Source organism: Balaenoptera musculus, chromosome 6 (assembly GCF_009873245.2).
Source record: "Balaenoptera musculus isolate JJ_BM4_2016_0621 chromosome 6, mBalMus1.pri.v3, whole genome shotgun sequence".
Classification (NCBI taxonomy): domain Eukaryota; kingdom Metazoa; phylum Chordata; class Mammalia; order Artiodactyla; family Balaenopteridae; genus Balaenoptera; species Balaenoptera musculus.
Window position 1 is genome coordinate 114,469,586 of NC_045790.1, and position 21,826 is coordinate 114,491,411.

Here is a 21,826-nt window from a genome sequence, read left to right on the forward strand (position 1 = left end):
GATTTTTAACATCTCCGTTAGGAATTGATACACCAAGGAGACAAAATCAGATGCATAGGGAAGGTTTCAACGAGAGCGTTTGTAAGCTTGATCTGATGGACACACAGAACGGTGTTATCTAAAAACAGTGTGTACCGGGACTTCCCTGGTAGTCCGGTGGTTAGGACTCTATGCTTCCAATGCAGGGGGTGCGGGTTTGATCCCTGGTCAGGGAACTAAGATCCCATATGCCTCAGGATGCAGCAAAAAATTAAAAACAAAACAAAACAGTATGTACCTCAAGCGCACATGGAACAGTGGTGAAAACTGACCACCTCCTAGTCCATAAAGCAAGTCATAATTCAAAGAATCGGCATCGTATCTGGCTGTAGAACGATTTAAAAACTTCAGAGGTAATTGTTAAAGTTTCCTGTTTGGAAGTTTAAAAACACACTTCTAAATTACCTGTGAGTCAAAGAATAATCCCTAATGGATATTAGAGAATGTTTAGGACTGAAAGATAATGAAAGTGCTGTGCGTTAAAATTTGTGGGCCACAGCTAAGGCAGTGCCAAAAGCACTTTATAGCCTTAAAAGTGTGCTCATGTGGATCTATTCTTGGTTATACATCTTCGGAAGTGATTGCGTCATGCAGCACAACTTCCTGCCATCTTGCTTGACGTAGCGCCTCATTCCAGGATGTTGTCCCACTCTCTCTGCGCCCAGCAGTTACTCCCGAATTACTGTCCGTATGTTGCAGTCAGAGTTGGGAGACTATAAACCCCCTGTGGAAATTGCAGGAGCATCTCAAAAGGCCTGGTGGACGTGTGTCATTGGGTGCTCCCCCTCTTCCCCTGAAGCCTGGAAGTCCAGGAAGCTTGCCCCTCCGACCTGGAGTGCTGCTGTGTCCCCAGCTTCAAGTAGCTGGTGTGCAGGGTGAGCAGATGGTGCTTTTTGGTGGCAGGAACACCTTTGGCATCAGGGACACCCCATTTCTAGAAGCAGCACTGGACAATAGGAGATACAGGGCAGAAAGGGTGAGGAAATACAGAGAATTCTTCACCTGGTGGGAGACAGAGCCTATATCCAAGTTTAAACACTGAAAATGCTGCAGCCTCCCTGGGCTTGGCCACTCATGTCCCCCCCTGGCCCAGGGCTGGGAGCTGATGGTGCACAGAAGCACGGACACACTGCACGTGATCTTGGCGGCAACTGAAGCGTCTCATGTCCAGAGGCGATAGTAGACGATGGAATATGGACAACAGGGAAGAAAAGGTTAAGAACATTACAGAGGGGCCTCCCTGGTGGCGCAGTGGTTAAGAATCCGCCTGCCAATGCAGGGGACACGGGTTCCAGCCCTGGACTGGGAAGATCCCACATGCTGTGGAGCAACTAAGCCCGTGCACCACAACTACTGAGCCTGCGCTCTAGAGCCCGTGAGCCGCAACTACTGAGCCTGCGTGCCACAACTACTGAAGCCCACGCGCCTAGAGCCTGTGCTCTGCAACAAGAGAGGCCACCACAATGAGAAGCCCGCGCACTGCAACGAAGAGTAGACCCTGCTCACTGCAACTAGAGAAAGCCTGCGCACAGCAACGAAGACCCAACACAGCCATAAATAAATAAATTAAATAAATAAAAAACAAACAAAAAAAACATTACAGAATGAGTCTAGAAGGCCAGATGCACACCTCTTGGGTGTTGTGCACCTCAAGTGCAGAAGATGAAATGCAGAGTCATGGGAGAAAACTTCCAAGGGCCTAATGCCAAATATTTTCAGAACCAAATGGCAAGAGTCTCCAAGTCAGAAGGTCCCCCTCCTGTTGCTTAGTGAATCAGATGGAAATAGCCGTAACCAGGACACGTGCTCAGGAACCATGGTTCACCAGGAACTGGGGTTCCAGCAGTCCTGCAAGGCCAGGGTAGTCTTGTGCCACTGGTCCCTTTGGGTGAGGCTGGGAAGTAGGCTCCCAGTCAACCTTTCCTTCTACTTAGGGGCTCCAGAAGTTGCACTAACACATGGTTAGAAATTCAGTGAGGGGCTACAAGCAGCTGAGTAGCTCAAGTGAAGCCTCTGTTCACCAGACCTGCGTTGGGGTGCAGAGGGCAGAGAGAGAGCTGTGTCCAGACCCCCTGTGGGTTGGCCCACCCAGTTCATTGCACTAGCCTGACAATTGTGGGAACCTCGCGTACGTGGCCTGTGGAAGTTAAGATGTTCCCTGCTGCCCTCAGGTCCCAGGATCTGCACTGGCCCAAGAGCATGGTTCTACCCCTGCATCTCCTGTGGCATTCCATCCAGCCTTCAGGGAAGAGCCACCGCGGTGCTTCTCTGCTCTGTTCACAGTGCTTTTCCTAGTACCTCCGCAAAGGATGAGTCTTCTGTACCCTCCCCAGACAACCTGTGGGGTGGATGAGTGGGTAACATTGTTACGACCTTCCAACAAGCCTGCCTCTCTACTGGTAGAGAATAACTTAGACGAAAGAGAGAGTTCTTACCTCTAAGTTATTCCAAGGGATTTCCGGAAGGTTCACTTACCTCAGCGTGGGCCACTGTGGGTTCCAGGTTTTGGTCAAGCAACAAAGGAAATAATTGGATCCTTTCCAGTTCCCTAGCTAGCCCACTGAGTCCTGCTTATTATGGGTGGAGCCCCCTCTGAGACTGCACCCCGCCTTTCTTGACCAAGCACTTCTAGAATCAACTCCCATATACTTCCCTGATTTTTTTCAAATGTAAAACAGCAGATACTTGTTCATTTAGTCAAAGCTGCTTCTGAGTTTGACTTGGTAACTGGCCACTTTGGACTTGCTGAGATCTGACTGTACTTACCAGTCTAGAGACAAGGTGAGATGAGGGTGAGTTTGAGGAGACTGGCTTCTCCTTGGAAGTCACTTGCTCAGATAAGAGTCTTCAAGCAAGGCACAGCCTTATCAGCCAAGGGAGGAGGGACCGATTTCTCAAAGTGAGCCTTGGTGAGGTTGGGTATTCAGGGTACCTGAGGCATCCAATGTTGCCCAGATACCCCATTTCAATTCTGAGGACTGATCAGCGCTCCAGCTTTCCCATGAGAGATCTGGTAAGGTTGTGAATTCACCTGTTGATAGGATTTGCTGATGGGCTAGCTAAAACTTTGGTTTTCAGGTAACTCAATCATGCAGCTGCAAACCATATGAGATGTTTTTCTACAGAGTAATAGAAAGTCCCTGATTCTCAGTCCATGTCTTAAGCTAAAAATTTAGGACTTTGCGCCTATCGCTGTCTTTCTATTGACTACCCAGCACTGTTAAAGGACCAACCCCACCCTGCAGTCCTGGAGTTTCTCAAGCCTTTCTCATTTTTCAAGGTGGTGTTCAGCTAGTCTCTCAAAGTCTTGCCTTCAAAAGATATTTGTCTCAGGTGACCACATCTCCAGATAAGTTGTTTTGCAGCTGTGTGCCAATATATCCAGGGTCCCGTCCCCTGGTACTAACTAGATTTCTGCTACCCTCAGCTAAACTCCAGCCAGATAACAAATCCCAGATTTTCCCTAAGTCACTCATGAGAGGTCATGTTATGTTGCATTAAGAAAAGTACTTTTTAACAAATAAAACTAGTAGTTTAAAGCCAGATTGATCACTGGATATGTCTTAGCAACTAGGAATAGAGGAAAACTTCTTCAACTGGATAAAGAACATTTACCAAAAACGTACAGATACCATCATACTTAACAGTGAAAAACTCAGAAGTTTTCCTGCTAAGATCAGGAACAAGGCAAGAATGTCCCTTCTCATCACTGCTTTTCAGTGTCATAATAGAGAAGTCCTAGCACGTGCGATAGGACAAGAAAAAGAAAATACATGCAGATTGGGAAGGAAGAGGTCAAACTGTCTTTGCAAATGACATGATCGTCTATGTAAACATCCAGAAGAATTGACAGAAAAACCTGAAACAAATGATTGTATCAAGGTTGCAGGATACAAAGTAAATATTGTAAAAACATTGCTTTCTTATCTAACGAGTGTTCCTATGAACAAGTGGACTTTGAAATTAAAACTACATTACCATTGGGACTTCCCTGGCTGTCCAGTGGTTAAGACTCTGCGCTTCCACTGCAGGGAGCATGGTTTCGATCCCTGGTTGGGGAACTAAGATTCCCACATGCCACACGGCTAACAAAGCAAAACAGAACAAAAAAATACATTGCTATTTACACTACGTGAAAATTAACAGTTTCCCAGTGCATGTAAAAGTTATGTTTACACTATACATAGTCAATTATTAAATGTGCAATAGCATTATGTCTAAAAAAAAGTACAGCCTTAATTTAAAAATACTTTATTGCTAAAAAATGCTAACCATCATCTGAGCCTTCAGCGAGTTGTTGTAGTAAAATCAAAGATCACTGATCACAAATCATAACAGATACAACTGAAAATTTTAAAATATTGTGAGAATTACCAAAATGTGACACAGAGACATGAAGTAAGCAAACGCTGTTGGGGAAATGGTGCCAATAGACGTGCTTGATGCAGGGTTGCCACCAACCTTCAATTTGTAAAAAATGCAGTATCTGTGGAGTTCAATAAAGGGAAGTGCAGTAACAGGAGGTGTGCCTGTAAAGGGAAACCTCACTAAAATGGAGCTGGGAGGCCAGAGTCAGGGGCTGTCATGCACATATCACTCGACGTCAATACAGATGCCAACAGGAAGAGATGTACCTTGCATCTCGGGCAGGAAGTGACACCATTGCTGCCAGCAGGAGGAAGGGAGAATTTCTCTTCGCCTGGCAATAGCTCAGTGTCAGACTGTCACAACTCAGCTACTGAAAGGCCACTATACTTCAAACCCCAGTGTACTCCATTGGACTTTTTATTTATAGTAGCCCTTTCTAACTTCCCCTTCTGCTCTATAAAAGTTTCTTCTGGGCTTCCCTGGTGGTGCAGTGGTTGAGAATCCGCCTGCCAATGCAGGGGACACGGGTTCAAGCCCTGGTCTGGGAAGATCCCACATGCCGCGGAGCAACTGGGCCCGTGAGCCACAACTACTGAGCCTGCGCGTCTGGAGCCTGTGCTCCGCAACAAGAAAGGCCGCGATAGTGAGAGGTCTGCGCACCGCGATGAAGAGTGGTCCCCGCTTGCCGCAACTAGAGAAAGCCCTCGCACGGAAACGAAGACCCAACACAGCCAAAAATAAATAAATAAATTAATTAATTAAAAAAAAAAAGTTTCTTCTCCTTTGCTTTACCAGACTTGCATGTGGTTCACCATAGTTACATGTCCTGAATTACAATTCTTTGCTGCTCCTGAATAAGCCCTTTTTGTTGGTAAAATAACTGGCTGTCTTATTACTTTAGGTTAGCAGTTAGCACCCCCGAAATGAAGTAATTAGGTATAAGTCTAACAAACTATATATTTGATCTATATATGAAAACGCTGATGAAAGTTACCAAAGAAGAACTAAATAAATAGAGATTCTGTGTTCACGGATCAGAAGACTCAGTGTTGTCAAGATGTCAGTTCTTCCAACTTGATCTACAGATTCAGTGCATTCCCAGCAAGTTAGTTTTTGGACATTGACAGACTGATTCTAAAGTTTATGTGGAGAGGCAGAAGACCCAGAATAGCCACTCAATATTAAAAAAGAAGGACACAGTTGGAGGACTGACACCACCCAACTTCAAGACTATAGTAAGGCTGCAGTAATCAAGACAGCATAGTATTGGTGAAAGAGTAGACAAATAGATCAGTCTAATAGAGGGCAAAGAAATACACCCACAAAAATATAGTCAACTAATCTTTGAAAAAGGAGCAAAAGGAATACAATGGAACAAAGAGTCTTTTCAACAAATGGTGCAGGAAAAACTGGACATCCACTTGCAAAAAAAAGAACCTAGATGCACAGAGCTTACATCTTACACAAGAATTAACTCAAAATGGATCATAGATCTAAACGTAAAATTCAAAACTATAAAACTCCTAGAAAGTAACAGTAGACAAGCTAAATGATCTTGGGTATGGTGATGACTTTTTAGGTACAACATCAAAGGCATGATACATGAAAAAAGTAATTGATAAGCTAGACTTCATTAAAAATTTCTGCTCTGTGGAAGACAATGCCAAGGGAAGCCATAGACTGGGAAAAAGTATTTGCAAAAGATACATCTGATAAAGGACTGTTATCCAGAATATACAAAAAACAAAACAAAACAAAACCCTCTTAAAACTCGGCAATCACAAAATGAACAACCTGATTCAAAATGGGCAAAAGACATAACAGATAGCTCACCAGAGAAGAGAGTCAGATGGCAAATAAGCATATGACAAGATGCTCAACATCATATGTCATTAGGGAAATGCAAATTAAAACAACAACTAGATATCACTAACACACCTATTAGAATGACCAAAATGCAGAACACTGACAACACCAGATGCTGGTGAGGATGTGGAGCGACACAGACTTTCATTCATTGCCGGTGGGAACGCAAAGTGGTCCAGCCCCTTTGGAAGACAGTTTGGCAGTTTTTTACAAAACAAAACACTCTTTTTTTTTTTTTTTTTTTTAAACATTTATTTAGCACCTTTTTTTTTTTAACTTTTGGGTTTATTTATTTATTTATTTATCTATTTTTGGCTGTGTTGGGTCTTCGTTTCTGTGCGAGGGCTTTCTCTAGTTGCGGCGAGCGGGGGCCACTCTTCATCGCGGTGCGCGGGCCTCTCACTATCGCGGCCTCTCTTGTTGCGGAGCACAGGCTCCAGACGCACAGGCTCAGTAGTTGTGGCTCACGGGCCTAGTTGCTCCGTGGCATGTGGGATCTTCCCAGACCAGGGCTCGAACCCGTGTCCCCTGCATTGGCAGGCAGATTCTCAACTACTGCACCACCAGGGAAGCCCCAAAACATACTCTTACCATATGACCCAGCCATCATACTCCTTAGTATTTACCCAAATGAAGTGAAAATTTATATCCATACAAAATCCTACACAGGGATGTTTATAACAGCTTTATTTATAATTGCCAGAACTCAGCAACTAAGATGACCTTCAGTAGGTGAATGGATAAATAAATGTTGGTTCATTCATGCAATGGAATATTATTCAGCACTAAAAGGAAATGAGCTATCAAGTTACAAAAAGACAGGGGGAAACCCTAAGTACATAATAGTAAGTGAAAGAAGCCAACCTGAAAAGGCTACAGACTGAATGATTCCAACTATTTATGACATTCTGGAAAAGGCAAAACTATGCAGACAGTAGAAAGATCAGTGGTTGCCAGGGATTAAGGGGAGATGGAGGGATGAATAGGCACAGCACACAGGATGTTTAAAGCAGTGAAACAGTTCTGTATGATACTATAATGGTGGATACGTGTCATTACACAGTTGTCAAAACCCATAGAATGTACAGCACCAAGAGAGTCCTGATGTAAACTGTGGACTTTGGGTGATAATGACGTGTCAGTGTAGGTTCACTGACCATATTCTGGTTCAGGATGCCAGTAGTGGGCGAGGTTTTGTGTGTGGAGCCAAGAGGTCTATGGGAACTCTTTGTACTTTCCGCTCAATTTTTCTGTGAACCTGAAACTGCTCTTAAAAAGATAAAGTTTATTAGTTGAAAAAACAGGTTGATCGTTGAAACTGAATGCTTTTCTCTGGAAGTGTCACGTGTCACTTCTGGTCTCATTTCACTGCCCAAAACAAGTTACATGGCTGCCCCTCGCTTCCGGCAGGCACCTAAATGCAATTCTACCCAGTGCCCGGAAAGAGAGAGCCAGGCTGTTCATAAGAGCCCCAGCACCTCCTGAGCAAATGTTGCCTACCACGACTCTTGGTACAAATTTCTGTATCAATCAGAGCTCTTAGTTGCAATCAACTCTGTCTGTTGATTTAAGCAGAAAGGGGATTTATTAAAAAGATATTAGGGCACATCCAACTTGAAGATGTCCGTCTAAAGTTGGCATTTCCTCTGTTCTCCTTTCAGAAAATACCAAAAGCCAAATAGGAAAAAAACCCCAAACAAACAAAACAAACTCTTAGAGGTATCTAAAGAGGCGTTTAGTATCCTGGACCATACAATAGGTGGGCAGGGTGTGAAGAACAGTAGAGATGGATCAGGGGGGCAAAATGAAGTGAGGAGGGCATGTACTTGCCTCCAGGTCTCTGGAAGCACTCGGGGGTCCCCGTCTCCAAGGTGCAGACACAACATCCTGCTCTAGCAATGAGGATGTGATGGGAGATATGGCAGTCGGAGCCTGTGTGGAGGTTTGCTTCCGAGAAGCAGATGGTGGGATGCTGGGTGAAGACGCACAAAGATAAGGTATATTTGCAGGACTGTCTGTGTTGGGGGCTGGGATTAGAGAGATATTGCACTGGGAACAATCCTACAGCTTCCTTTTCTCTCTGACTCAGGGATGTAAAGGCTGAAGGAATTTACATCTTAGGAAAACCCTTGTTACCCTTAATTATGATCTTGTTCCCTCCCACAATGACACTTGTGCAAACATCTATGCCAGGAAATACCTTATTTATGGATGAGTTTCAAAAGAGGAATTAGCATAGGACCTATGTAATGATATTACAAGATGAAAAAGGGGAAAAGAACAGGTGAAACTCATGTCAGGTGAAGAACCCACGCCAAAAAACTTATGCCATAGAACAGATGAAATTTTTTTCAAATATTTCTCCATGAATTAAAAAAAAAAATGAAGCAATCTCCTTGGTAAAACAAAACCCAAAGCAGAAAAACATGAGCTTATGGAGGAAACAGTCAACAGAAGGATTTAAAACTGAAAGTTAAACTCAGAGAAAGAGTGGGGGGAAAAGAAATCATCACAGAAATTAAATAAAATTAGAAGTAGCATATGAAAAGAATAAGCACTCCTAAAAGCACATCAAGGGACATAGAAAAAAAGCCATGATTATAGGTGGTCCCAGAAGAAGAAGGGAGAAAGGGGCTGAGAACATATCTGAAGACATAACAGCTGAAAATTTCCCTCACCTGGGAAAGGAAACAGACATCCAGGTCCAGGAAGCACAGAGGGTCTCAGATGGGATCAACCCAAAGAGGGTCACACCAAGACACATTGTAATTAAAATGGCAAAAATTAAAGAGAATATTAAAAGCAGCAAGGGAAAAGCAAAAAGTTACCTACAAGGTAACTCCCATTAGGCTAACAGCTGACTTTTCAGCAGAAACTCTGCAGGCGGGAGGGGAGTGGCAGAATATATTTAAAGTGATGAAAGGGAAAAACCTACAACCAGGAATACTGTGCTTGGCAAGACTTTCATTCAGATTTCATGGAGAGATCAAAAGCTTTACAGACAAACAGAAGCTAAAAGAGTTTAGCACCACCCAACCAGCTTTACAAGAAATGTTAAAGGAACTTCTCTAAGCCAAGAAGAAAGGGCCCCAACTAAAGCTCATCGGTAAAGGCAAACGTACATTAAAGGTAGTAAATCAACCATGTACAAAGCTAGTAGGAAGTAGTAAAATCATCTATATCAAAAATAAGTAGTTGAGGGATACACAAAACAAAAAGATGTAAAATATAAAGTCAAAAACCAAATGCTGGGGGGTGGGTGTAGTAAAAATGCAGGGCTACGCCTAGAGCCCGTGCTCCGCAACAAGAGAAGCCACCGCAATGAGAAGCCCGCACACGGCAACAAAGAGTAGCCCCCTCTCGCCGCAACTAGAGAAAGTCCGCGCGCAGCAACGAAGACCCAACACAGACAAAAATAAATAAATAAATAAAATAAATTTATTTTAAAAAAAATGCAGGGCTGTTGTAAAAATGCATTTGAACTTGAGAGGTCAGCAACTTAAAATAATCATATATGTATATATATATATGGGAGGAATGTAGTAAATAGCTATGGAATGTCTTTGTATGGTGACACACTGTAACTAAACTTATCATGGTGATCGTTTTGAAATATAAAGAAATACCAAATCACTATGTTGCCTAACAGGAACTAACAGTGTTGGAGGTCAATTATACTTCCAAAGCAAACAAGCTCATAGAAAATGAGATCAGATTTGAGGTTACCAGAGGCAGGGGGTGGGAAAACTGGATGAAGGCGGTCAAAAGGTACAAACTTGCAGTTACGAGATAAATACTAGGGATGTAATGTACAACATGATAAATATAATTAACACAGCTGTATGTTACATCTGAGAAGTTGTTAAGAGTAAATCCTAACAGTCCTCATCCCAAGGAAAAAAATTTTTTCTACTTCTTTAATTTTGTGCCTCTATGAGAGGACAGCTGTTCAGTAGACTTATTGTGATAATCACTTCATGATGTATGTAAGTCAAATCATTATGCTGTACACCTTAAACGTGTACAGTGCTGTATGTCAATTATATCTCTGAAAAACTGGAAGAGAGAAAGAAAAAACACCCAAAAATAGATGCATAAAGAACGATATAGATGCAAGTTATTAAAATATGGATGCAAATTCTAGAAAAATCAGGAACAACATGGAAGTGGTCTCTAGGGGTGGGACTTGGGGATCAAGAAGGTTAGGAGCAGAATCTATTCCTTCTTATTAACATTGTGAGCCTGCTACAAGCACTTCCCTTATTTAAAAAATATCAAACAGTTAACTGGGTGCAGGGGGGGACTGCAGGCATACCGGCGGTCCGGGAGCTTGGCCAGGCACAGCCAGGGCAGGAGCGAGGCTCAGGCGGGGGATGGGAGGCAAGAGGGAGGGGCAGCAGGAGTGGAGGCCTGGAGTCACCGGCTGGAGGGGAGGCTCCCGGCCGTGCTTGTGGAGCAGGCAAGGCAGGGAGTCGAGGAGAGCCCGGGGTGCACCAGGAAATGGGCTCATCCACTGGGCGCCAACAGAGTGGCACAGATGACGGGAACTGGGGGAGGGAGAGCCGGGACAGGGGACAGGGCTGTGACCAGGCCTTGAGGCGCCCTTGAGGGTGGGCGCCTGCGCTGGTGCTGAAGGCACGTGGCCCGCCCAGCTGGGTGTTTCTCAGGGTGGGGACAGAGAAGGTGGACATCTGGGGAGGGACAGCGAGCTAATGGCGGGGGGAGGGGATCAAGGACACCGAGCTGGATGGAGGCTGCAGTGCTGGGGACAGAGGGCAGGAGGGGGACCTTGTCCTCCGTTCTTCACCGGGTCTCCCCGATGCCTCCAACGGGGCCTGCCATGCACAAGCCCCCAGCCCGAGCCACTGAGTAAACGAAACTTTATGCAACAGGTCTTGTTGGGGACACGATGGCAGAATAGCTCATCCCCGCCCGTGGGCCTTGCATTCTATAGGGGACGCGAAGCACCGCTCAGCGGTGTGGTCCGGGCTTCCGTGGGGCAGTGCCCAGTGCACACAGGCCGGGGGTGGCAAGAAGACCCCCAGGGGAGTGGTGCCTGGAAAACCAGCTGGAGGTGAGGGGCATGGAGGCAGATGCGGGGGTGGGAGAGACATGAAGGCGTTCTGGGGGCCACAGGGAGTTTGCTTTGGTGGGCCTCGCAGCCGCAGGGGAGGGCAGGTCGGCGGGGTGGGAGGGCCTTGCGGGGGGACTCTATCTGAGGGCGAGGTTCGTTCAGAGGGCTCTCCCTCCTAAAGTGACCTGGCAGCACAGGTGCTGGTTGGCTGAGCGGGGCGGGGAGGAGGGAACGCTCTTTATTTAGCCGAGGAGGAAGTGGTCCTGTGGGTCTGGGATCAAGCGTGAGCCAGGGGCCAAAGTCCTCTGTAACACTGGCAAATGTCTGATGAATCAGGAGATGAGGGTGGCCGGAACACGGGCTGGGGAAGACTGGGTTGACTAGCGCAGCACCGGGCAAGGGTATGGCCAGGACATCGGGGAGCACAGCCACAGAGCCGCTGGGGCAGGGGGCCTGCAGGCCGGGGGCAGAGGCAGAGAAGACCGGAGGGGTCCCCCCTTTTCCCCTTTGGTAAGGCAGTGGCGGAAGAAAGTTTGAGGAAAGAACTAGAGCTGTAACGTGGTCGTAACCTAGCTGGATGGGCTCCTTGCCAGCTGGGCTTGGGCAACATCATACATATTCTTCCTTAACTAACGTTGGATCAGGCTCTGCCCCACCTGTGTGCCTAGCATTTGGAACCTAGGCCCAGTTTGAGGCGTTACCATGAGCGCGCTCCGTTCTTTCCTCTCCTGGCCACGTGGTGACCTTTGTTCCTTCAGCCACACAGTGCCATGTGGCGGTCCTTGGCCCTGACCTCAGGCCGGGCCTCCGGGGGTCCCCACTCTGTTCCCCAGGCCTCGATCTCAGTGTCCAGCCCCACAGGTACTCATGCAGGTGCCCCCAGCAGATGGCTGGCCATCCCAGGCTTGGCGTGCACTGGAGACCCTCCCTCTGTCTCATCCCCAGACCCATCAAAGCCCAAGCTTCCCCTGGCAAGAAGAACCCAATCTCAGGAACTGGGAGACATGGTTGCTCGACAAGAAAATATCCTTTACTTATTCATCCTGAGCCAGTGGTAGAAAATACAACACAGCTGATTTTTAAAACATATTAAGAAGAAATTCATGTAACGCAAAATTAATCATTTTAAAGCGTGCAATTCAGCAGCATCTAGTCCATTCACAATGTTATGCAGCCATCATCTGAATTTTGCTTCAGAACATTTTCATCTCCCTCTATAAAGGTGCGGTACCCAGTAAGCAGTTACTCCCCATTCCCTCCTCCCCCTCCTGCCCCCTCCCCCCACCCCACCCCAGCACCACCGCAACCACTAATCTGCATTCATCTCTACAGATTTCCCTCTTCTGGATACTTCATATAAATGGAATTATGTCACAGTGGCCTTCGTGTCTCATTTCTTTCACTGATCACATTGTTTTTGAGATTCATCCGCGATGTGGCACGTATCAGTACTTCATTCTTTTTTATGGATGAATAACATTCCGTTGTATGGATAGACCACATTGGTTCATCCAATCATCTGTTGATGGACACTGGGGCTATTTCTACCTTTTGGCTATTGGGAACAGTGCTGCTACGAACATCTGTGTACATGTACTCGTTTTTGCATCTGTTTTCAATTCCTTTGGGTCTATACCTAGGAGTGGAATTGCTGGGTCATATGGTAATTCTATGTTTACGTTTTTGGGGAACTGCCACACTGTTTTCCACAGCAACTGCACCATTTTACATTCCCACTGACAAAGTATGAGGGTTCCAGTTTTTCCACATACAACACTGGTTATTTTCCATTTTTTGGATTATAGCAATTTCAGTGGGTGTGAAGTGTTGTCTCATTGTGGCTTTGATGTGTATGTATATCCTCAATGGTTAGTGGGGTTGAGCATATTTTCATGTGCTTATTGGCTATGTGTGTATATATTTTTTTGGAGAAATGTCCATTTTGAAATTGGGTGTTGTTTGTTGAGTTCTGGGACTTCTTTTTTTTTTTTTTTTTTTTTTTTTTAGCTGTTCAAATGAAAGCATTTATTTTTATAAACATTTTCTCCAGCCAGTACGTCTCTAATTACACTTAAGAAACAGAATAAAAAAAAAAAATCTGTATTTAATCTTGTGCCAAGTTAAAAGAATATCCAGTAGCTTCCACTTCTTGTTTTAGACTGTTATTACCATTACTTTATATTCTCTTGGTATAAAAATATGTTTTAAAAAATCCCAAACTAACACATAAACAAGCAACACAGCTACCAGCATATCCTTATAAACATAAACATGACCGACGCTCACAAGTCAGGCAAGACAGGAATGGCATCTCGGGGTGGCTGATTCATGGATGGCGGCAGGCAGTGCAAGAACGTTTCTGGAAGACCGTCAGTCCTGGTTTTCAGCACAGGAGAACCTCTCATGTCACGGTGCACGTTTCACAATATTCAAAAACCACCACCTCGTTTACTCGATTAAAACCAGGGGAAAGGGACAATGTTCTCGGGGAGCCACAAGGCACAGAAGCGCCCTGGGGGCACCGCACGGCCAGCGGGCCCAGCCCCGCGGTCTGACCAGAGGCCTGGGACCCGCTGCCAGATGCTGACCCCCGCAGACGCGGCGAGGGTTTCCGTGGGGCTTCGGGAGCGTGCGTCCTGGGACTTCTTTATATATTCTGGACGCTGGACTCTTATCAGATATGTGATTTACAAATATTTTCCCCGATTCTGTAGGTGGTCTTTTTACTCTCTTGACAGTGTCCTCTGATGCACAAAAGTTTAAAATTCAGATGAAGCCCAACTTACCTTTTTTCCTTTTGTTGCTTATGCTTTTGCAGTCATATCTAAGAGTCCATCACTGAATCCAAGGTCAAAAAACCTCTATGTTTTCCCCTGAGTTTTAATTAATTAATTAATTTATTTAGTTATTATCTTTGGCTGCATTGGGTCTTCATTGCTGCGCACGGGCTTTCTCTAGTTGCGGCGAGGGGGGGCTACTCTTCGTTGCGGTGCGCGGGCTTCTCATTGCGGTGGCTTCTCTTGTTGCGGAGCATGGGCTCTAGGCACGTGGGCTTCAGTGGCTGTGGCTCGCGGGGTCTAGAGCACAGGCTCAGTAGTTGTGGCGCACGGGCTTAGTTGCTCCACGGCATGTGGGATCTTCCCGCACCAGGGCTCAAACCCGTGTCCCCTGCATTGGCAGGCAGATTCTTAACCACTGCATCACCAGGGAAGTCCCTCCCCTGAGTTTTATAGTTTAAGCTCTTATATTTAGGTTCACAAAAATTAACTCAAAATGGAGTTAATTTTTTGTATATGGTGCGAGATAGGGGTGACCGTTGATTTCTCATTCAGCTTCTTAAAAAATTTTTATTGACATATAGTTGATTTACAATGTTGCGTTAATTCAGGTGTACAGCAAAGATTCATTTATACATATACATACACATATATATATATATATTTTAGATTCTTTTCCATTATAGGTTATTACAAGATATTGAGTATATTTCCCTGTGCTATACAGTAGAACCTTGTTGGTTATCTATTTTATATATAATAGTGTCTATATGTTAATCTCAAACGCCTCATTTTTCCCTCCCCCACCCTTTCCCCTTTGGTAACCATAAATTTGTTTTCTATGTCTGTGAGTCTATTTCTGTTTTGTAAATAAGTTCATTTGTTCCACATACAAGCTAGATCATATGATTTTTGTCTTTCTCTGCCTGACTTACTTCGCTTAGTATGATCATCTCTAGGTCCATCCATGTTGCTGCAAATGGCATTATTTTGGTTTTTTTTATGGCTGAGTAATAGTTCACTCATCTTCTCCTGCTGCCCTATGACCCTGACAAGGGGCCTCTGTGGACCCAGCTCTGCTCCCCCCCTCTCCCAGCTTGGCACAGGCTAGGACATGCCCTTGGGATGCTGCGTGGTAGGACCCTTCTTCCATCCCCAGTGGCTGGCACCCAGGGATGGAGGTTGGAGAGGAGAAGAGAGAGTCCAGGTTGCAGGATGACGGCGTGAGCCACTGGTCGGAGCCTCTGGCTCCTCGTCCAGCCTGGTTCCCTCATGCCTCTCCCTCCACCAGGTGGGAACCTGCACAGGAAGCATGGGCTGGGGGGAGAGGGGCAGAGAGAGGGCTGTCTCCTCCCCCTGAGCTGTGCCACGTTGAATTCTTGGATGGGGCCCACGGGCCTGATGCTCCCACACCCCAGATGGGCCTCCCCTGAAGACACAGGTGACAACCTCCCAGGAGCAGCCTCCGCTGAGAATTTCATTGACACTCCTCTTTATCCCTGTGTGTTGGAATTCTCCGGGACCAGGAACGTTCCTCCAGAGAAAATGATGGGACCCAGAGAGTGTCCAGGGCCTCTGGGCTGTTTGGCGGTTGGGCAGGTGATGTGCCAGGTGTTGTGAGAAAAGCGGTGCCCAGGGTGGAGAGACGGCCAAGGAGAGGTGGGGTATGGAGCGAGGACAAGCTTAGCTGGAAAGGCGAGCAGGGGACCAGATCCCCGCACACACACACGCCCGGGCTTGAGGACCAGAGCAAGGGGGCAGGGCTTGGCCCTGAGAGCAGCGGAACCCACCAACCGGGCCCCTGTGTGATCTGAGGCGGGCAAGGTGCCGCCCCCGGGGCTGTTGGGGGCAGCTGGCTTTGGGCATCCAGCCGACAGGTCTGGCTTTGGTCGTGGAGCCCACCTGGCTGGCAGCGCCGGGCAGATCTGGGCAAACAGGAAATCTGCTGAGGCTCCTCCCCGACCCCTGACCCCGCCCCGAACTAATGGGCAGGTTGAGCTGGCCCTGGGGAAGGAGCTGGACTTTCTTTCTCAGGTAACCCTGGCTCTGAGCCTGAGCTCTGAGCTGTGTCTAGCTTCTGGCAGGCTGACCTCTGCCTGCCATCCCCGCCTCTGCCTCCAGGCTCCTGGCCTGCGGTCGGTCCCAGGAGCCATGGACCCCAGAGGTGAGTGGGGAGGGCCAAGGGCTCCCGGAATGGAGCTGTGGGCCCCGCTCCAGGCATCTGACCGTCTGGCCCAGCTTTTCCAGCTGCACTAGAGCCAGAGGTCCAGAGCCAGCCTTGGCGAGGACAGCACGAGCAGAGAAGGTCTGGGGAGCTGCGCTTGCGTGTGTCGGGGGTGGTCTTGGGTAGGGACGCTGCTGGCCCCCCGGGAAGTCGGACGGATGGGACGTGGCCAGGGTGGAGGAGGGTGGAGGGCAGAGCCTTGGTGGAGCTGTCCTGATTTGACGTGCCAAGCTCCTGCCCGGGTCTCCTGCAGGTAGGATCACCTCCGCCTGCCCCCTCTCCCCGGCCCTCTCTTTCCTCTACTGGTCTGGGCCCCAGAGAAGAGAGCCGGCAGTCAGTGAAGGATTTCCTCCTGCTGTAAAGACTGCCTGGTCCAAGTCCCTCCCAGGAGCTGGGACACAGCCAGTGCCTGTGTGGGAGGTAGGAACCCAGGGCGCCTGGCGGGGGTTGGGGGGAGGTGGAGGTGTTGATGGAGAGAGAGGCAGGGAGGGAAGGAAGGAGGAAAGGGCCAAGGGGAGAAGAGCCTCCATAGGTCCAGGCTGGGTCCTGGATGTCATGAACCCAGCCCTGATCTGACCCAGCGCCACCTTGTGAGGCTGCGGGTCAAAAGGCAGAGGGGAGGGGACGAGAGAGGGAGGAAGAGGAAGGGGCAGAGCAGCGCTAGGCTCCCCAGAGGGTGGTCTGTGCCTCCGAGGTTGAGGGATGGAGGCTTTGCCTGGCCCCCTGCCCCTCCTTGCTGCTGCCTGGCAACCACTCAGGTCTTACTTGTTAGAACCCACCCACCCCCCTGACCAGCCCCCGGAGTCTCTCTTTACTTGACCAGTGGAGAAGGGTAGGGGAGTGACCCGGGGGGGCTCTGGGCTTTCCAGACACCTAGGAAGGCTCCTGTGCCTCTGCTCACATCCCCCCAGCACCCCAAGCAGGAGGAGGTGGCCCTGGTGAGAAGCTGGGAGGGTCCCGGGAGGCCACAAACACCAACAGGGGTTCCTCGCTCCTTCTGTTCCCTCCTGGCTCCAAGGACTGGCTTCTGTTCCACTCCTGGCCAGAGTGGGGGGCGCGTGCCAGCACCTGGAAGGAGGGATGGGACTTCTGCCATCCTTCAGGGGGTCAGGGCTCAGCCCGGGCAGCACCCAGGTCCCCGCCTGCTAACGGGAGCCCCTGGGTGCGTGGAGGAGCGCACATCTCCCTGGAAGAGAAGACCAGAGGACACGGCCACCTCTTTTTGTGACATTTAACGCAAAAATTCTCTTTCACTGTTGGGAAGCAGCCAGACTGACCTGGCTGGGGCTGGGCCTCTGGCAGGCCTCCCGGAAGAAATCATTTTCCCACACAGGCTGGAATACACTGGGTATTCCTGGTTCACGTTTGTACTGGTTCCCTGAAACCGTGTGTTCTCAGAGTCTACTCTTCATGACGAAAGCAGAGAGGCCCTTGTGAGGGTGGTGGGTGATAGGAAGGGCTACCAGTGCCCAGAGCCAGCCGGATCCCATGGCCTGAGGGCATGAGACACTGGGAGTTAAGTCAGCTGCCCAAAAGGACACCCAGGCTCCGGGTTTCCTGGTCCTGGGGAAGGTGGTGACCACGGCCCCGAGGACGGTCATGATTTGGTGGGGTCCACCAGGGGCGTGTGTTGGTTCTGATGCCAAGCGTCCGGCAGGAGACAAGGCTGGATGGCCCTCTGTTTAGAGTCCCAAGGGCACAACAGCCCTGGTCCGAAGGTCAGGGACCTGGTAGGGTGGCCAATTCATTCCAGTTTGCTAAGGCCTGTCCTGGTTTTAGCACTTTAGTCCCGTGTCCTAAACAGGGACTCTGTTGGTCCCATGCAAGCCAGGCAGGGGATCACCCTAGCCTGCATCTGAGCCCTGACATTACCATGAAATCTACATGACTTTGGGCAAAACCATTCGTTCTGTGTAAAGTCCCTCCTGGCCTGAGCGCCTGTGAGTAATGAGTGCTTTGTGGAATGATGACTCCTGTACTCTCCTTTGCAAAGCCCTCTGTTCCCCCCTACCCCCACCCCCGGGCACCAATCAGCTGTTTTCAAGGAAGAAGTTCAGGGTGGCGTAGGGACCACCTGAGGCCCTTTGACTATTTGAAATTAAAAATCACTGGCTTAAATTACTTACTTGGTTAGTGACTAATAATGCGTTCTCTGTTCATTTGACTTAATCTGTCAGCAGCAGCCCAGGGACACGTTTGGGTGTGGTTTGGCTTGTCAGGGCACGCAGCCTTCAGGAGCCTGCCTTAGAGACACCCTTCCCCACCTGACCCCCAAACCCTCTCCCTCCCTGGCACCATTTTCGACATCCTGCCCGGGTGCCACCCAGACCACCCCTGGGGCCTGGTGGTCCAGTTTCCAGTCTCTCTGGATCCTCCGACATCAGGTGTTTCCCACGGTCTCTTGCAGCACCCTACCTCTCCCTCCTCTGTCTGGTCCAGCGCACCTCGCCGCTCCCTCCCTTCCTGGGTTCACTTCCCGGTCCAGGGCCACACGCCCTGCATTTGTCTGGGAGCAGAGGAGAGCTCCTCGCACTTTGCAACAGAAACTGTGAACTTCAGGTTCACCTGGGCCAGCCCTCTCTGTTTCAGAGATGGGTGAGGAGTGGGGGGCTCAGAAAGTCAGCTGGAAAGTGCCAGAACACAGACCAGTCCCCAGCCCTGAACTACGGAACAGCTGTGCTGCACAAGGTGTGGGCTGAGAAGATTCCATCCACATCTGTGCATTGAGCTTCTACTGTGTACCAGACACCGTCTAGAGAGGGGGCAAGAGAAGTGTCAGAACACACGTCCCCGGTGCCACTGGGCAAGGCGGACACCACGCAGGATGTTCAGGGAAACTTACAAACAGAGAAATGGTCCAGCTGGCACATAATAGCCCAGCTCTCAGCACCCGGCAGGGTAGATCGGGGAAGGCGGGCTACGAACACCAGCCGTCCTGCATGCCGATATGCAGACAAAGGGGGTCCCCGAGGTCAGGAATCGGCTTTGCTGGACAGGGGCCGACTTCTGCCCACTCTTCCATCAGCTGGCTCAGGCCGCTGGACCCCATCAGGGGCACGAGATGAGCGTCCGTGCCCAACCCATTTGTCTGCCCACTTTTTTTGTTTTTAAGGATTATTGTGGTAAAATATGTAACAAGAAACTTACCATTTAAGCCATTTTTAAGTGTACATTTCAGTGGCATTAAGTACACTGTGCAACCATCACCACCATCCATCTCCAGAACTCTGTCATCTCCCCAAATGGAAACCTGAACTCCCCTCCACCCCCGCTCCAGCCCCTGACTCCCCACCATCTACTTTCTGTCCCTGAGGATTTGACTCTTCTAGGTCCCTCAGACAAGCGGAATTCTACAGGATTTGTCCTTTGGTGACTGGCTTACTTCACCTGGCATAATGTCCTTGAAGTCCATCCGTGTTGTAGCTCAGGACAAGCCTTTTTAAGGCTGACTCCTTTATCTATCTACCTATCTATCTATCTAGCTATTTATTTATTTATTTTTGGCTGCGTTAGTCTTTGTTGCTGCGTGCGGGCTTTTCTCTAGTTTTGGCAAGCAGGGGCTACTCTTTGCCGCAGTACATGGGCTTCTCATTGGGTGGCTTCTCTTGTTGCAGAGCACAGGCTCTAGGCATGTGGGCTTCAGTAGTTGTGGCTCGAGTGCTCTAGAGTGCAGGCTCAGTAGTTGTGGTGCACGGGCTTAGTTGCTCCGCAGCATGTGAGATCTTTCCAGACCAGGGCTCCAACCCATGTCCCCTGCATTGGCAGGCAGATTCTTAACCACTGTGCCACCAGGGAAGTCCAAGGCTGACTCCTATCCCATTGTGTGGCTGCCACACATTTTCTTTATCCATCATCCATAGATGGACATTGGGTTGCTTCCTCTTTTTGGCTCTTGTGAATAAATACTGCTGTGAACACGGGTGTCCAAATATCTCTTTGAGTCTCTGCTTTTACCTCTTTTGGTTATACACCCGTGAGCGGAATTGCTGGATCATATGGGAATTCTATGTTTAGTTTTTTGAAGAATTGCTGTACCTTTTTCCACACGACATGCACCAGGGATACATTTTGAAGGTGGAGCTGACACGGTGTGATAGTGAATTGGATTCAGGGCGGGAGGGAAAGGAAGTATTAAAGATGCCTTGGAGACTTTTTTTTTTTTTTTTTGGCCATGCCGCACTGCTTGCGGGATCTTAGTTCCCCAGCCAGGGATCGAACCCAGGCCCCAGCAGTGAAAACGCCAAGTCTTAACCACTGGACCACCAGGGAATTCCCAGCCTCAGAGCTTTTGATGCATGGTGATGCCCTATCATGAGACAGGAGGAGTGGCCCCCTTGGTGGTGTGGTGATGGGGACCTACAGTCCTGTTTGGCTATGATAATGTTGATGTGCCTTCAGTGGGGGTGGCCATGAATGTGGTCCAATTTCCTAGTTCACAGGTCCACAGAGAGGTGAAGGCTGCAGAAATGACTGGAGGGTCAGCAGTGTAAATATGACATTTAATGCTCTGGTACAAGGTAGGAACCCCTGGGCGGTGAGTGTGGGTACAGAAGGGAGCCCAGGACTGTGCCTGGAGTCTCCAACATTTGTGCTACAGGAAGAGAAAGAGCAAAGGCAGCTGGGCAGGTGTGGCCCGGGAAATAGACCAAAGAGAGCAGAGTTCCACTGTGGCTGATGGGTTAATTCAGACAAGGAAGAGAGCGCTGGATTAAGGCTGCTGAGATCCCTGGAGCCTTTGTCAAGGGAAGTTTCAGTGAGGCAGTCAGGGTGAAAGGCTGGCTAGTGAGGGTAAAGGACGGAGGAAGGGTTGGAAGGTTCGGGTATAGAGGACTTTCCTTTCCAAGATTTTCTCTAAAGGGAAGCTCGTGAGAACTGGGAGGAGAGCTGGAGGTGGAGATGTCACAAGAAAAATATGAGTGATGTAGAGATGTCACCTTCTGCTGCATCCCTGCTCTGATGACAGCTATTTCTTCCTGCTCACCTGCTCCTGCAGGCACCTTATTGCCAGGGCACAGCCAACACCCCATTGCTCACCCGATGGGTGAAAACTGGAGTCTTGTACAATCCTTAGCTGCACTGCTCTTCCTATCGTGAGACTGAATTTCATTGCTGCGCGGGCTTTCTCTAGTTGCAGCGAGCCGGGGCTACTCTTCGTTGCTGTGCTCGAGCTTCTCATCATGGGGGCTTCTCTTGTTGCAGAGCACGGGCTCTAGGTGCGTGGGCTTCAGTAGTTGCGGCTCACGGGCTCTAGAGTGTGGGCTCAGTAGTTGTGGTGCACGGGCTTAGCTGCTCCGCGGCATGTGGGATCTTCCCGGGCCAGGGCTCGAACCTGTGTCCCCTGCATTGTCAGGCAGATTCCTAACCACTGCACCACCAGGGAAGTCCAGGTTGAATGCTTTTTCACATCAGTTGTCATCTCATATACTTTGCCCTTAAAAAATTCAACAATTGCTCTTATTTATTAAATCGTAGGAGGTA

General features: G+C 48.7%; 1 protein-coding gene across 6 annotated transcripts in view; it reads left to right on the plus strand.

Moving 5' to 3' along the window:
• Positions 1-16,141: 16,141 nt before the first annotated feature.
• The window catches only part of ABO (ABO, alpha 1-3-N-acetylgalactosaminyltransferase and alpha 1-3-galactosyltransferase), a 31,001-nt gene continuing 25,316 nt past the window's right edge, over positions 16,142-21,826 (plus strand). For 4 of the 6 annotated variants that reach the window (XR_005020438.1, XR_005020439.1, XM_036856728.1 and 1 more), the window contains exon 1: positions 16,171-16,288. Coding sequence is in view for 2 of the 6 variants with exons in the window: in XM_036856728.1 (XP_036712623.1) it covers positions 16,276-16,288 (13 nt within the window). In the remaining 4 variants the exon portion in view is untranslated. The other 2 variants (XM_036856730.1, XM_036856732.1) reach the window with 2 other exon arrangements.